At 32.9% G+C, this 13,077-nt stretch overlaps 1 protein-coding gene across 1 annotated transcript; it reads right to left on the reverse strand.

Annotated features, from left to right (window-relative positions):
• Positions 1-4,071: 4,071 nt before the first annotated feature.
• LOC145032930 (protein INVOLVED IN DE NOVO 2-like) lies at positions 4,072-7,377 on the reverse strand. Its single transcript, XM_078981895.1, has 7 exons — positions 7,197-7,377; positions 5,795-6,742; positions 5,521-5,702; positions 5,337-5,426; positions 4,969-5,253; positions 4,658-4,867; positions 4,072-4,550 (listed from the first exon to the last, which is right to left on the reverse strand). Exons 2-7 carry the CDS (start codon positions 6,717-6,719, stop codon positions 4,314-4,316), a joined length of 1,929 nt encoding a protein of 642 aa, XP_078838021.1. The 5' UTR covers positions 6,720-6,742; positions 7,197-7,377; the 3' UTR covers positions 4,072-4,313.
• Positions 7,378-13,077: the final 5,700 nt, after the last annotated feature.

A 13,077-nucleotide genomic window follows, 5' to 3' on the forward strand; every position in this document is an offset into this window, starting at 1 on the left:
ATAACAAACATCTTAATATGAAAATTCAAACAGAATTTACAATAAAATATTACTTAATATAGACAAACAATTTATAAACATACTACATACCGATAAAATAAGTTTTAAATAGGTTTTTTTTTAATTGTTAAAATATATTAAATAATGGTTTAAATAATCTTTACAAATACATTGTTGTATAATGATCTTGAACAACTTTTCGTCATTTTTTTTTTTTTTCCTTTTGGGTCTTATGACGTTTTGCTTTGGAGTTTTAGTTTTTCTTTTACTACGAAACTCTCAAAATTGTCACCATTTGCCACTAAAGCTTTAATTGTGCTAATTAAGTTCTTAAACTATGAGTTTTGTCACCATTTAGCCAGTAGAACATTATATATCATGTTCAATAGGTAACTGCCTAAACATGCCATGTCATATAGGCAAATTTTGACCATATTTATCTAGGTGGTGCTGAACTCCATGTGGAATTAAATTTATTAATTAGAAAACCACGGACAAAGCTTACACACTGCTGACAACCACCATCTCCGCGAACTACCACTATGTTTGACAACTACCCATAAATCCGACAATGGTGTCTCAAATCAAAGTTGACATCTATAGTGTTCTTATCATGGATGCTACTTCGATGGATGTGGATCTTGTTCTCGAGTTGTTCAATCATCAAGAGCATGGGCTACAAGGTTTACTGACAGTGGTGTCTCAAATCAAAGTTTGCTCCTTGTTTAGTTGTATGGCTAGATGAAAATGGTCTTGAACTATCCCGTGCCATTAAGCCTCCAAATGGTTTGGCAATGCTTGTTGGTGATTTCAGTGTCACCATGTCATTTTAAGTAACTGGAACTAACATGTGAGCTAAGGGTTTCATGATTTGTACTCTAATACATGTACGGGTTTGTGCGGAGTGTACGCATGTATAAGATCGAATCAAAAGATGGTTCGATGACTAGTTGGGGGTCCGGAGGCAGCCCCCGGGTCTTGGGTTTCCAAAGGGGCAGTGCCCCTTTGGCGGGGTCTAGGGGCAGCGCCCCTAGCGGGGGCCAAGGGGCAGAGCCCCTGGCTCGGGTAGAAATAATAGCTTACGTTTTCTATGCCTAGAAACGTAGGTGTCCGCTTGAATTATCCTAGGCTGAATTTCTTGTAACCCAAACATAGGGTAGAAATATCAGTTCGGAAAGTGATATCACGATCCAAGCTGATATTCATATCTCCACCGCAAACCCTAATATTCCCAACAATGCTTCCCCTTTAGTCTTCTTTTTAATAAATGGTCCCTTATGATTAAGTTTTTGCCCCTTCTTCACGTATTAACTAATCAATTGATCATATCCACAAGAATAATTAAGATCAGTGATCCATATTTATTTTTATAGTAATCCTTAGACTCGTATATTATACATAAGTAAATTTTAATATATATATATATATATATATATATATATATATATATATATATATATATATATAAGTGTCACATTAAGCAATTTAAAAAAAAAATCGAAATAAATACAATCGAAATTGTGCATTAATTTTTTGAATCTCTTTCAATTTAAGAATTTTAAAATTAGAAAAAAAAATTGTATTATTGAAATTGATATCCATTATTATTACATTTATTACATATAAATACATGAAATTTAATAAAAAATTTAAAAAATAACATAAAATAATATGTGAAAAAAAAATACTTTAAAATAACCATAAAATGACATGTATCAAAATGAATATATATATATATATATATATATATATATATATATATATATATATATATATATTATTCTCAATAAATCTTATCAAATTTGGTCCCTTACCTATAAAACTAATTTTAGAGGAATAAAAAGTTTTTTTTTAATTATATATGGATGGTATGTCAACATGACATAAATAATAAAAAAAAATTACTAATCTAACCAAAATTGCTAATATTTTTCACTTAATAGTAAAAAATTAACCATTAGCCAAAAATACTCAACTAAACCGTAAACGAGATTAAGTTATCCACGGTTTTGACTAATAGCTATAGTTTGGAGAGTTCCAGAGGGTATTGACCTACAGTTTTTTCAGTTGAGCACTTGAGCTACTACTTTACAACACATCTATAGTTTAGGGCTATTAGCTCAAAACATATAAAGTTCCATGTTTTAAAAGCTAGGGAAACTCTCTACAATGGCAGCTCCAAATATGTTCTTTTAAACTTTTTATTTGTTTTCTATCTTTTACCTTTTAACCTAATAGTATCTAGTATATATTTTTCTGCAAAAAAATAAGTAAATAAATAAACCGTAGATGGGATATGTCACCTGGGTTGTACAAGATGTTGATACACAAAATGTGCATGAGCAGTTTGTATACCATAGATGACATACCTCATCTACGGTTTTCAGTTTTTTTTTCTCCGTTTTTTTAGTTTATAACATGTATAGTGATATAGTTTTATTATGTGGTATGATATTTGGGTTGATTCGACACTTTGAACGAAATAATATTTAAATGTCACGAACAAAATAGTAGGTAGAGTGATAAAATAGCAAATGGAGTCTTCCAAAACCGAACTGTAACTTAGTTGATAACACAATATTCTAAGTTCCTTTATGAGAGCTTATCAACTTGTTGACTTAGTTTTATCATCGAAACATCAACTCTGTTGATTAAGTTTCACTATAACTAAACGTCCTTATTACACTAAATTACACACACAACCATTTCCCTAATTACTAAGGATTAAGAGTAAATTACACGAATGGTGCCTATGGTTTGGGTTAGTTTGCGCACTTAATCCCTAACTTATTTTTTTAAACTCAGAAGGTCCCTACTGTTTGTTTTTGTTACACGTTTGGTTCATACTGTTTGTTTTTGTTACACATTTTGTTCATTTCTTACCTAAAAAGATTATTATTTAAATAAGAAAAAAATAGTGAAGTATATAAAGTAAGATGAGAGGATGAAGTTGGGGGTGTTTTTATTTAAATAAATAAAAAAATCAAAGGCAAAATAGTCTTTTTATGTAAGACATGGACCAAACGCGTAAGAAAAACAAACAGTAGGGACTTTTAGAGTTAAAAAAATAAGTTAGGGACCAAACGTACAAATTACTCTAAACCATAGGGACCATTCGTGTAATGTACTCAAGGAATAAATAACAAAGTTCATAAACATTACCATTTTGTGTCCCCATTAGTCTTAGACAAAGTCGATCACAACAGTTTCATATTATCACTATTATTCTCAAGATATCTAAGAATAACAAGTCTACGAAAACATTCTCAAGATATCTAAGAATAATTAAAAGCTTTATTTATTCATGATAACAAGTCTACGAAAACATTCTTTATAGACCAATTTTTTTACCACATACATGATGCCCAAAAAGGCATACTTTCATCACTTGGTCAATGATAACTCGAAACACATTGTGGTTCTACATTATCCTAAGACACTTTATGAAAAGATCATCCCATTTACCTATAGCTAAGGGTTTCAAGTTTTCTCATAATGTTTTTTTCTTACTTTCCAACCAAAATACCCATTTTATCATCTACATAACAAAAACTTGAAGCTAATAATTAGCTCTTTGCTTCTTGTGCTACAACTCATTTTGGATCTTGTTGTCGAATATGAAATCAAGTTGCCTTTTGCACTTTTAACTTAATGGTTGGTTCTTCCCTACTTGAGTTCGAATCCTCACCTATTGCTACTCATAACCAATCAAAGCGCAAGTCAGCTCTGCTTATGTGATATGTAGCTTTTTTTCTTTTCTTTTTATCAAAGAAACTCCTCATATCAATGATTTTAACATCTTCAACATTCTCATAGATCGATCAAAATCCTGGTAAGCACGAAGTTGCAGAGATTAAGACTTTTATGGTTAAAAAAATCAAAACTCCTTTTGCATTTGTATAACTTTAATAATGTTTCCTTGATATTAACATTTTTTAAATATATTTTTTTCATTTCAAAATTTATTACAAATAAACTCTCATAACTTAGGTAGAAACCTTAATTTTCATTAAGGCTTGTTATTATTTGTATGTATATATATAACCTTCATATTTTTACAATATATATCACTTATTAATTATTTTGTAAATTAAAGCGGGTTAATAAGATCCTTTAGGGGTAACAAATTACAGACATACTCAGTCTTTTCGCCACAAATATCTCAATAACCAACAATTATTAGCACAGCCTAAGTCTGAATACATTTGTTGGAGAGTCTTATCATAAAAGAAAGTCTTATAATCAATCACCTCTACTAAGAATCTGAATCCATTAAGAACCAGAATCCCATATCATATTCTAGAAATCCCTCATCACATGATTCGCCTGCGTTTTTGAGCAGAATCCCACAAGTCCAGAAGATAAGAAGCTCCCTCCTGCAAAAGAGCTTTCCTTCCTTGAGCAAAATTCCATAACTCGGTTGTAATATACGATCCACTTGGATTATAATCATTAATCTCAGTCAAAGCAGTCGTCACAGCTTTATACACATCTTCACCCAATTCTCTCTTTAAACTTTTCAATTTATCATCACTTTCATCAATCAATCTCTGCAACAATCATATCAAAAACTTTCTCACTTCAGTCACACCATTTACCAGACTTTCAATTAATCATATCATGTTTTTTTTTTTTTAACTTTAACACCCACACCCACCTGTGATTGCTCATCCACAGTGATGACCTTGAAAGGATGCCAATTTGGATCTCTGAGATACTCTTCCCACAATGAACACATTTCTGAAGCCCTATCTTCAGCATCCATGTCACCATACTTCCTCTTCATGGCATCCAAGAAAGGTTTATTTTCAAGCTCCCCCATCCTCTTCACCCCAATATGTGCACTTTTTGGTAGCTCCTTCAATCCCTATAGTTATTTTTACACAATGTTATATATAATAAGTTAAGTTTTTACATAAATGTGTAACTTAAAGAAAAGAAAAGATTGTGTGTGTGTGTGGGTGTTACTTCAATTAATTCTTTGCGGGCATCTTGCAACTCATCATTTCTCTTGCGTTCTTGAACAACAAGAGTTTGATTCAAACTTTGGATATGTTCAAGCTCTTCTTCTTTATCCCTTAAGTTCTTGTGTATCTCTTCCACTTCCTTCAACACCTCCAAATCAACATCTCCAATGTGTTTCATCACATTTAATTGTCCCTTTAAACGTTCTATCTCAAGCTCTACAGCTTGCTTTGCATCTAGCTGTTTCTCAAGATTAATAATTTTCTTATGGAGTTCTTCCTTTTCCCTCTGAAATTCAACAATCACACTCACATTATCTCAACCCAACAATCAAATATTCTAAATTAACAACAAATTTCTTGAAATCAAACCTTTTGATCTTCAGCAAGTTTCATCACACTTTCATCGGCTTTCCTTTGTTCATCAGACGCCATCTGAAGCAAACTATTTTTCACAACATTCTAGCACAAGAGGCCAAAAAAAAACTATTAGTTTTGTTTAATGTTTAGTGCTTATAAAATGATGGTTGAAAACTTATAAAGTGTCATGTCACACCTCTTCAATCTCTTCAGTGAGTTTTTTTCTTTCATTTTCATTTACCACTTCACGTTTCTCAAGTTCATTACCCCTGAGCTCGAGTTCCTTCTTCTGGTTTTCCAGCTGGAATTTAATCTTTTCATGGTCATTAAAGATTTTTTTAAAATGATCATGTGCACTGGCTTGGATTTTCTTTAACTCTAATCAACACCATAATAAAGTTAGCAACTTTATGTTATAAACAAACCAACAGAAATAAACTCAACTCAAACAAAAAGAAAACATCAACAACCATCATTATAAGACTGATGAAGCAAATCTTTTTCTTCGATTACTTTGCTAAGTGAATGCTCTGTCTCAACATATTTAGTCTCCATTTCTTCAAAGGTTCTCTTTTTCACCTCAACTTCTCTTGTCAAGGTTGAGACTAAAGTATTTGCCTTTCGTTCTTCTTCTGCCATGATATCAGAAACAGTTCTAAGATCACCAATCTTGCGAAGATGCTCTCCAATTATATTAAGAGCTTTGTAATCATCAGCACGAGCAACCCAACCATAAATACCAGATTTTGGATCATCATTTACTTTCCAATCCCTTTTACCATGATGATCAGCTTCATAAGCTTTCTCAAATGACATGGCATTCTTAAAACCATCCCATCCTTTGTTAAATTCAACCACTGCAGATCCAGAATGACCTCGATAGTTCCATAAAGGGTGCACTCGTGTGGGATTAAAACCTCTTGCAGTTAAATGGTCTCTCATGTTTGACCCACTTTTTCCTACATATCTCCCGTCTTTTAACTCGGTTGGGAGATTGACCACAATACCCTTCCATGGCCATACAAACAGCTCATCACCATCATGATCTGCAAGGTTATCTGCCTCCTCTTTAGGTTTTGATGGGCCAGAGTTTGAGTTTCCAGATATGTCTTTTTGAAGAAACTTAACTAGTGCAAGATGATTTGCTTTGTCTTTTGGGTTTCTCTTTTGTGAATCGCTTTTTCCCACCATTGTAGCGTGCTGTAGTAGATCTTTGTACTGATAATCACGCTTTTTCTTGTTACGACAATAGGGACAAGTGAATGTTTCATCAGATAACTTGACTTTGTGTTTTCCGCTTTGTAGCTCTTCATAAGATTTATCCACGTACTCCTCTACCTCTGAATCACTTCCATCGGTGTCTCCTCCAGAGCTTTGATCCATATAATCCTCCATTTTTGTTCACCAAAGAAGGTTGGCTAACAACAAACAAAGTAATTATAAGATAGGCAATTTGGTACATTTTAGAAATGAAATGCGAGTACTTTGTGGTGCCCCTCCTAATTTCGACTAGAATACATTTCGGAAACACAAACAGCATTTTGGTGAATGCTTGAACAAAGTTGCAAATCAGAGAATAAAAAATGTAAAAGCCCTAATTTTCTTAAGAAAATGGTAGAATGTAGGATGATAGAACACGAACCCCTAATTTATACATCCAATTGCAAACCATACTCAACGATTCGATTTCGAATGTTACTAAAAATCATAAATTTGGTAAATAAACACAGGCTCAACATAACGGAAAGGGAAAATCTAGGCAATTGCTAACTACGTAGAGACATAGGAACTGGTGTACGAGCCTGCACTGTTGGTGTGTGCAGCAAGAACGGGAGAACGAGATTGATAGATAGATAGAGAGACAGCGCTTACCTCGAATCAACCGTACGAAGTGGAGATTAATTTGTAAACCAAGGTGATGGAATTATAAGAAAATGAAATTAGGGTTTTGGGTTTGGCGAAGAAGAAGCAGCAAGTGACTGAAGAGGGATTGTGACTTGGTTTGACGAGAAAAGCAAAATTCCACGGAAAGATACAGAAAAAGTGAAAATTAAAGTGCCATTTGGCGTATATTGAATTTGTAGTTCCAAGACTCCGACAGGACCCAGTACGTATCACATATCATAAATATATACTGTCACAAAGATCAATACAAAATATATAGTTAATCATAAAAATATGAAAAAATTACTAATCTAGTCGTATATTAAATGATGTTTTAAAAAATATTTAAAATATTAGTTTTTTTTTTCAGAAAGAAGTCATGCGGTTACGTCCATTTGCTATTTAGTACCCTCTAGGTTCGATTTCGTATATTTGGTTGCCATTTGGTACAATTTTCGACGCATGACCTAGAAAAATGAGTAGCTATAAAAGTTTTGGGATAATGATTTGAAAGTAGGGGTGAGTATCGGAACAGGGTATTCGTTTTCGGAACCGGAACCGTCGGTTCCGGAACCGGAACCGCTTAGGCGATTCCGGTTCCGGTTCCTAAAATCTAAGAACCACCTTAAGCAGTTCCGGTTCCGGTTCTCATTATCTTGGAACTGGTATCCGCTGGGTAACCAGCGGTTTTGGTTTTTATATCGGGTACCCGGAACCAGTGGGTAACCGGAACCGGAACCGGCGGATACCCGGTCTTTTAATAGCTTTTTAATAGATTATTTAATATATTTTTTCCAAAAATAAAAATAATATGCAAAAGTTAAATTACTAAAATAGTCTCGGCTAGGGTTTTATGACTTTGGTCATTAGTGATCGTTGTAGCCTGGATGTCTTGGCCGCCAATATTCACAAAACACAAATTCACAAACACACACTTCAAGTCTTCAATCACATTCTCGCTACAGGCTTGCAGCCTACTTGATTTAATCGCAAATCGTTCTCGGCTTCTCGCAATCTCGCATCATCGCTCCAGCCTCCAGCTTAACTCGTTCTTACTTCAATCGCACACTTCAATCGACGACGTGTTCAATTCAGTGCCCAATTATCCATAGTGAACGTCGACAACTCGTTTCTTTGGATCCGACATACCTGCGATGACTTCTTTGCCTCCACATCGAGTCAGCGACGACTTCTCCGGCTCCACAGGTCAGATTCTCTATTTCCTTTCGCTATGCTGATTAACGATTCCTTATTTTCTATGTTGACTAACGATTCCTTCTTTCCTTTCACTATGAGATTAGGAGCAAGGTTGTCCCCTCTCTTGATTCTTAATAAAAATTGTTTGTTGTTGGTTAGTTAGTTTTCCTAATTTTTGTTTTTTGTATTTAGAACATATAGCACTAATTCACTAAACACGTTATCTGATTACTTACTATTTCTTTGAAATTTTAGGCTAGCCAATAATGGAACAACAGCAGCCCATAGATTTGGATCGTGAAAGTGATGTTGAGCAACAGAACACTCAATCAGTTAGGGACAAAAGAACAGTAAACGTTTGGCATAAATATGTTGATATTCGAGATCCAAAGACTAACAAAATTGTAAAAGCCTAATGCAAATTCTGCTCTAGAGTGTTGAAGGTTGCTACAAAGAATGGTACATCATCTATGGCTAAACAACTTGTTACATGTCCAAATAACCCCGGAAATATAGATAAGAAACAAAAGAAAATTAGCATTTTTAAAACAAGTCAAAATGATGCTACCACTGTTTCAAATTGGGAATTTAATCAAAATTCCATTAGGCAAGCTTTAGCTAAAATGATTGTTATTGACGAGGAACCATTTTCTTACGTGGAACGTGATGGATTTAGATATTTTGTAGTGTCATTCCACAATTTTGTTTGCTATCACGTTTCACGGTTGCTAGAGATATTGGTAAACTTTTTTTAAGTGAGATGGAGAATTTGAAAAATACATTAAAATGTGTGCCATCTAGGATTGCTCTCACTACCGATTGTTGGACTTTTGTACAAAATCTAAACTATTTGTGTTTGATTGCGCTTTTATTGATGACAATTGGAAATTACATAAAAGATTTCTGAATTTTCAAGTAATGGATAGTCATAAAGGGAAAGAAATTGGAAAAGTATTAGAGTCTTGTATTCTAAATTGGGGTTTAGAAGATAAGTTATCTTGTATCACTGTAGATAATGCAAGCTCAAACGATGTTGTTGTTGCTTATTTAAAAGAACACCTTATATACAAACTTGTTTTAGGGGATTAGTTTTTTCATATGAGATGTGCTGCCCATATCTTAAACCTAATTGTTAAAGATGGTTTGGATATGGTTAATAATTCCATTAATTCTATTCGGGGTGTTATTTTATATGTGAGGAGTTCTTCGGAAAGATCTAAATTGTTTGATGATTGTGTTTTAAAATCAAAAGTTTCATGTAAAGGGTCAGTATCTCTTGATGTACCAACACGGTGGAACTCCACTTACATTATGTTAGATACGACTCTTAAGTTTGATAAAGCGTTTAAAAGAATGAAACAAGAAGATCCCCAAATTGAGAAAGATCTTAAAGATAAGTTTCCCTCTCAAAAAGATTGGGATAATGCTAGAGCTTTATCACTTTGTTTTAAACAATTTTTTGATGCCACAAAAAGGATGGTTGGCACTTTGTATGTCACAACCAATATGCATTATCATGAGATCTTGGGTGTATTAGCTTCTTTGTTGGAGTGGAAACAAGATATGGATCCTAATATTGTTAGTATGGGGGATCAAATGAGAAAAAAAATTGACAAATATTATGGAGACTTTGGAAAAACAAATGTCATGGTTTTAGTTGCGGTTGCTCTTGATCCAAGGTACAAGATGAGGTTTGTCAAGTTTTCTTTAAAGAAGATCTTTCCTTTGCAGAGAAAGTTGAAGACATATATAATGATGTGTATGATGTTTTGAAAAGGTTGTACAATCATTATGATAATGTTTCAACAAAAGCAAAGGATGATTCTTCTAGTTCTTCCCATTGGAAAGATGATGATGGCCAAAATTTTGCTGGAGTGGTTAAGAATAAACAAATGACAAAAATCTATGATGAGTTCTACGAGAAAGATGTTGAGGATGCTATGGAAAAATCTGAATTGGAAGACTATCTTGATTCTCCACCTGAAAAAATGAACAATGAATCCTTTGAAATTTTGAAGTGGTGGAGTGACAAATGTACAACATATAAGGTGTTGGCATCAATGGCTAAAGACATTCTAGCCATTCCAGTTTCTACAGTTGCTAGTGAATCTGCTTTTAGTACTTCCGGTCGCGTGGTGAATGACTTTCGTAGTGGTTTGGGTTTTAAGACAGTAGAAACTTTGATATGTACTTAGGATTGGTTAAGAGCATCAAATGTATATATTGATCTTGAAAAACTATTAGATGATGTGGAAAAATATGAGAAAGGTATGTTACACTTTTATTTTGTACTTTTAATTATATTTTCCTATATTGTGTATATCTTTATTAATTTGAATTTGTTTGTTTAATATCTATTGCAGAAATTGGTGACACGGTTGATATTACAATTGGTCGAAAAACATAATAATTATTTGCTTTTTGAGGTAACTTTATAACTCCTACTGTTTTGTTATATTTTTCTGCACATAATCCATAATAGATATTGTTTTTTTTGGGTTGTTAACATGTTTTAGAATTGTGATGGGCTGTTAAATGTTTGTTGGTGGGTTATTTGTTGTTGGACTATTTGTTGTTAGGATTTTAAAGGTTTGCTGTTAAATATTTGTTGTGGGTTGTTTGCTATTGGGTTGTCACAAATATGTTGTTGGGTTGATGCAAACTTGCAGAATTGTTGGGTTGTCACAGAATTGTTTGAGTTGTTATGACTTTTGTTTGATGTTGAAATGTTTATTTTAATAACTTTTGCGATGTTGAGTCTTAAGTGTTAACTATTAAAGACATGCTAGACTTGATGTTGATCCTTACAATTGAATTAAGCTAAGGTTGTTGTAGTTTGCAAATGATGATGATCTTTTAGTGATAAGGTGTTTATGTGTACTTTTTCTTGTAAATTATTGTTGGATTTGTTTTTTTTTTTTTGTTGTAAATGCAAATGACTAGTTGTTAAAGTTTACATAAAACTATGTGGGTACCCGGAACCGAAACTGGTTTCAAGAATTAAGGAACCGGTGTAGGCGGTTCTCGTTCTGGTTCCGTCGTACTAAGAACCGTCGGTTCCGGTTCACGTTAAATTGGTCGGGTACCCGGTTATGCTCACCCCTACTTGAAAGGGTAACGCACCTTTTGCTCACATTTAGTCCCTATTTTTTTTTGTTATCTATTACCGGTCATAAGGGTAAAATGTGAGTAGTTTTAATAGCTCAGTGATAAATAGATAACAAAAAAAAATTAGTGACTAAATGTGAGCAAAATCGAAAGTGTGTTTCTCTCTAAAAAATTTCAATGATTAAATGTGAACAAACTTCCTCTTGTATTATGTTTTAGCAAAAAAAAAATTGTTAAATTCTAGCAACATTTGTTGATGAATAAATTTATAAAACTAATATATATATATATATATATATATATATATATATATATATATATATTAAAAAAACGAAAAACCGAAACTAAAATAAAAAACCAATGGTTTGGTATTTTCCAAAATAAAAAATCAAAATTTCCAATCTGATTTTGGTTTTACAAAAACTCAACTTTCGAATTTTCATATCTAAATATTTCCATCTTTTCATGATCGAAAAATGATTATAAAACCAAAAAGAGAATGAGAAAGCGCCCAATTCAAAAAAATTCTATCCAAAACTCCCCCTTAACAAATGGCATAAACATTTTGCTTCAATCTGGAAAATCCAAAAAATTTTCAATTTTCAGCTTCGTTTACAGTTGACAGAATTTTGAAATTGACAATTTCTACCCAAATTTTTGTCAAAGGCGGTCCGTGAACGATGCTAAAAAATGAAGATTTTTTGGATTTTCCGGATTGAAGCAAAATGTTTATTACATGTGTTAAGAGTTTTGGATAGAAAACTTCCAAATTGAGCGCTTTTTCATCCCCTTTTTGGTTTTATAGTCATTTTTTGATTATAAAAAGGGGGAGAGGTTTAGATATGGAAATTCAAAAGTTGAATTTTTCATATTATGCGGACTTGAAGACCGAAGTGACCTCGAGTATTTGAAGTTTATGAAATTATTCGATTGGAAATTCGGAAGTGATTTCGGTTCATGGTGTGTTTGGACTTATTGAAGGTTCTTGGAGTGTGCATAAATGCTCAAATTTTGGGTAATTTTTTGGAGAATGAGAAACTCCTAATTACCTTTCGATGTTCGGTTTGTATGGTCTCACATTTTAGAACCCAGATTGAAAAGTCATGGAAGAATTGAAGATTTGATGTTCATCTCTACATGTATCACTTTTAAGGCTCGGTTCGTGAAGTTGCTCGATTTTGGAAGATTTGATGTTCATCTCTACATATATATATATATATATATATATATATATATATATATATATATAGAGAGAGAGAGAGAGAGAGAGAAAGAAAGAGAGAGAGATGTAAACACCTCTATATAAGATGGGTTCATACAACATGTAGATGTGTGTTTGAGAGATGTAACATTGAAAGTGTTAGTGTATGTTAATTATGTAGATTTACATCTAGATCTTTTTTTATAAACACCTTTCATAACCGAATGCATCTCTTAAACACTCAAGTCACCATGTTCTTTGTGTGTTCTTTTGTAAAACCAAAATCAGATTGGAAATTTTGATTTTTTATTTTGGAAAATACCAAATCATTGGTTTTTTATTTCGGTTTCGGTTTTTCATTTT

Source organism: Lactuca saligna, chromosome 2, assembly GCF_052625555.1.
Source record: "Lactuca saligna cultivar CGN05327 chromosome 2, ASM5262555v1, whole genome shotgun sequence".
Lineage (NCBI taxonomy): Eukaryota > Viridiplantae > Streptophyta > Magnoliopsida > Asterales > Asteraceae > Lactuca > Lactuca saligna.

Coding starts and splice junctions, on each gene's coding strand:
- LOC145032930 (XM_078981895.1), bottom strand. CDS start 6,719: ATGGAGGATTATATGGATCAAAGCTCTGGAGGAGACACCGATGGAAGT. Junction 5,703..5,794: donor TCATCAGTCTTATAATGATG/GTTGTTGATGTT, acceptor GGTGTTGATTAG/AGTTAAAGAAAATCCAAGCC. Junction 4,551..4,657: donor CTGTGGATGAGCAATCACAG/GTGGGTGTGGGT, acceptor TGATTGTTGCAG/AGATTGATTGATGAAAGTGA.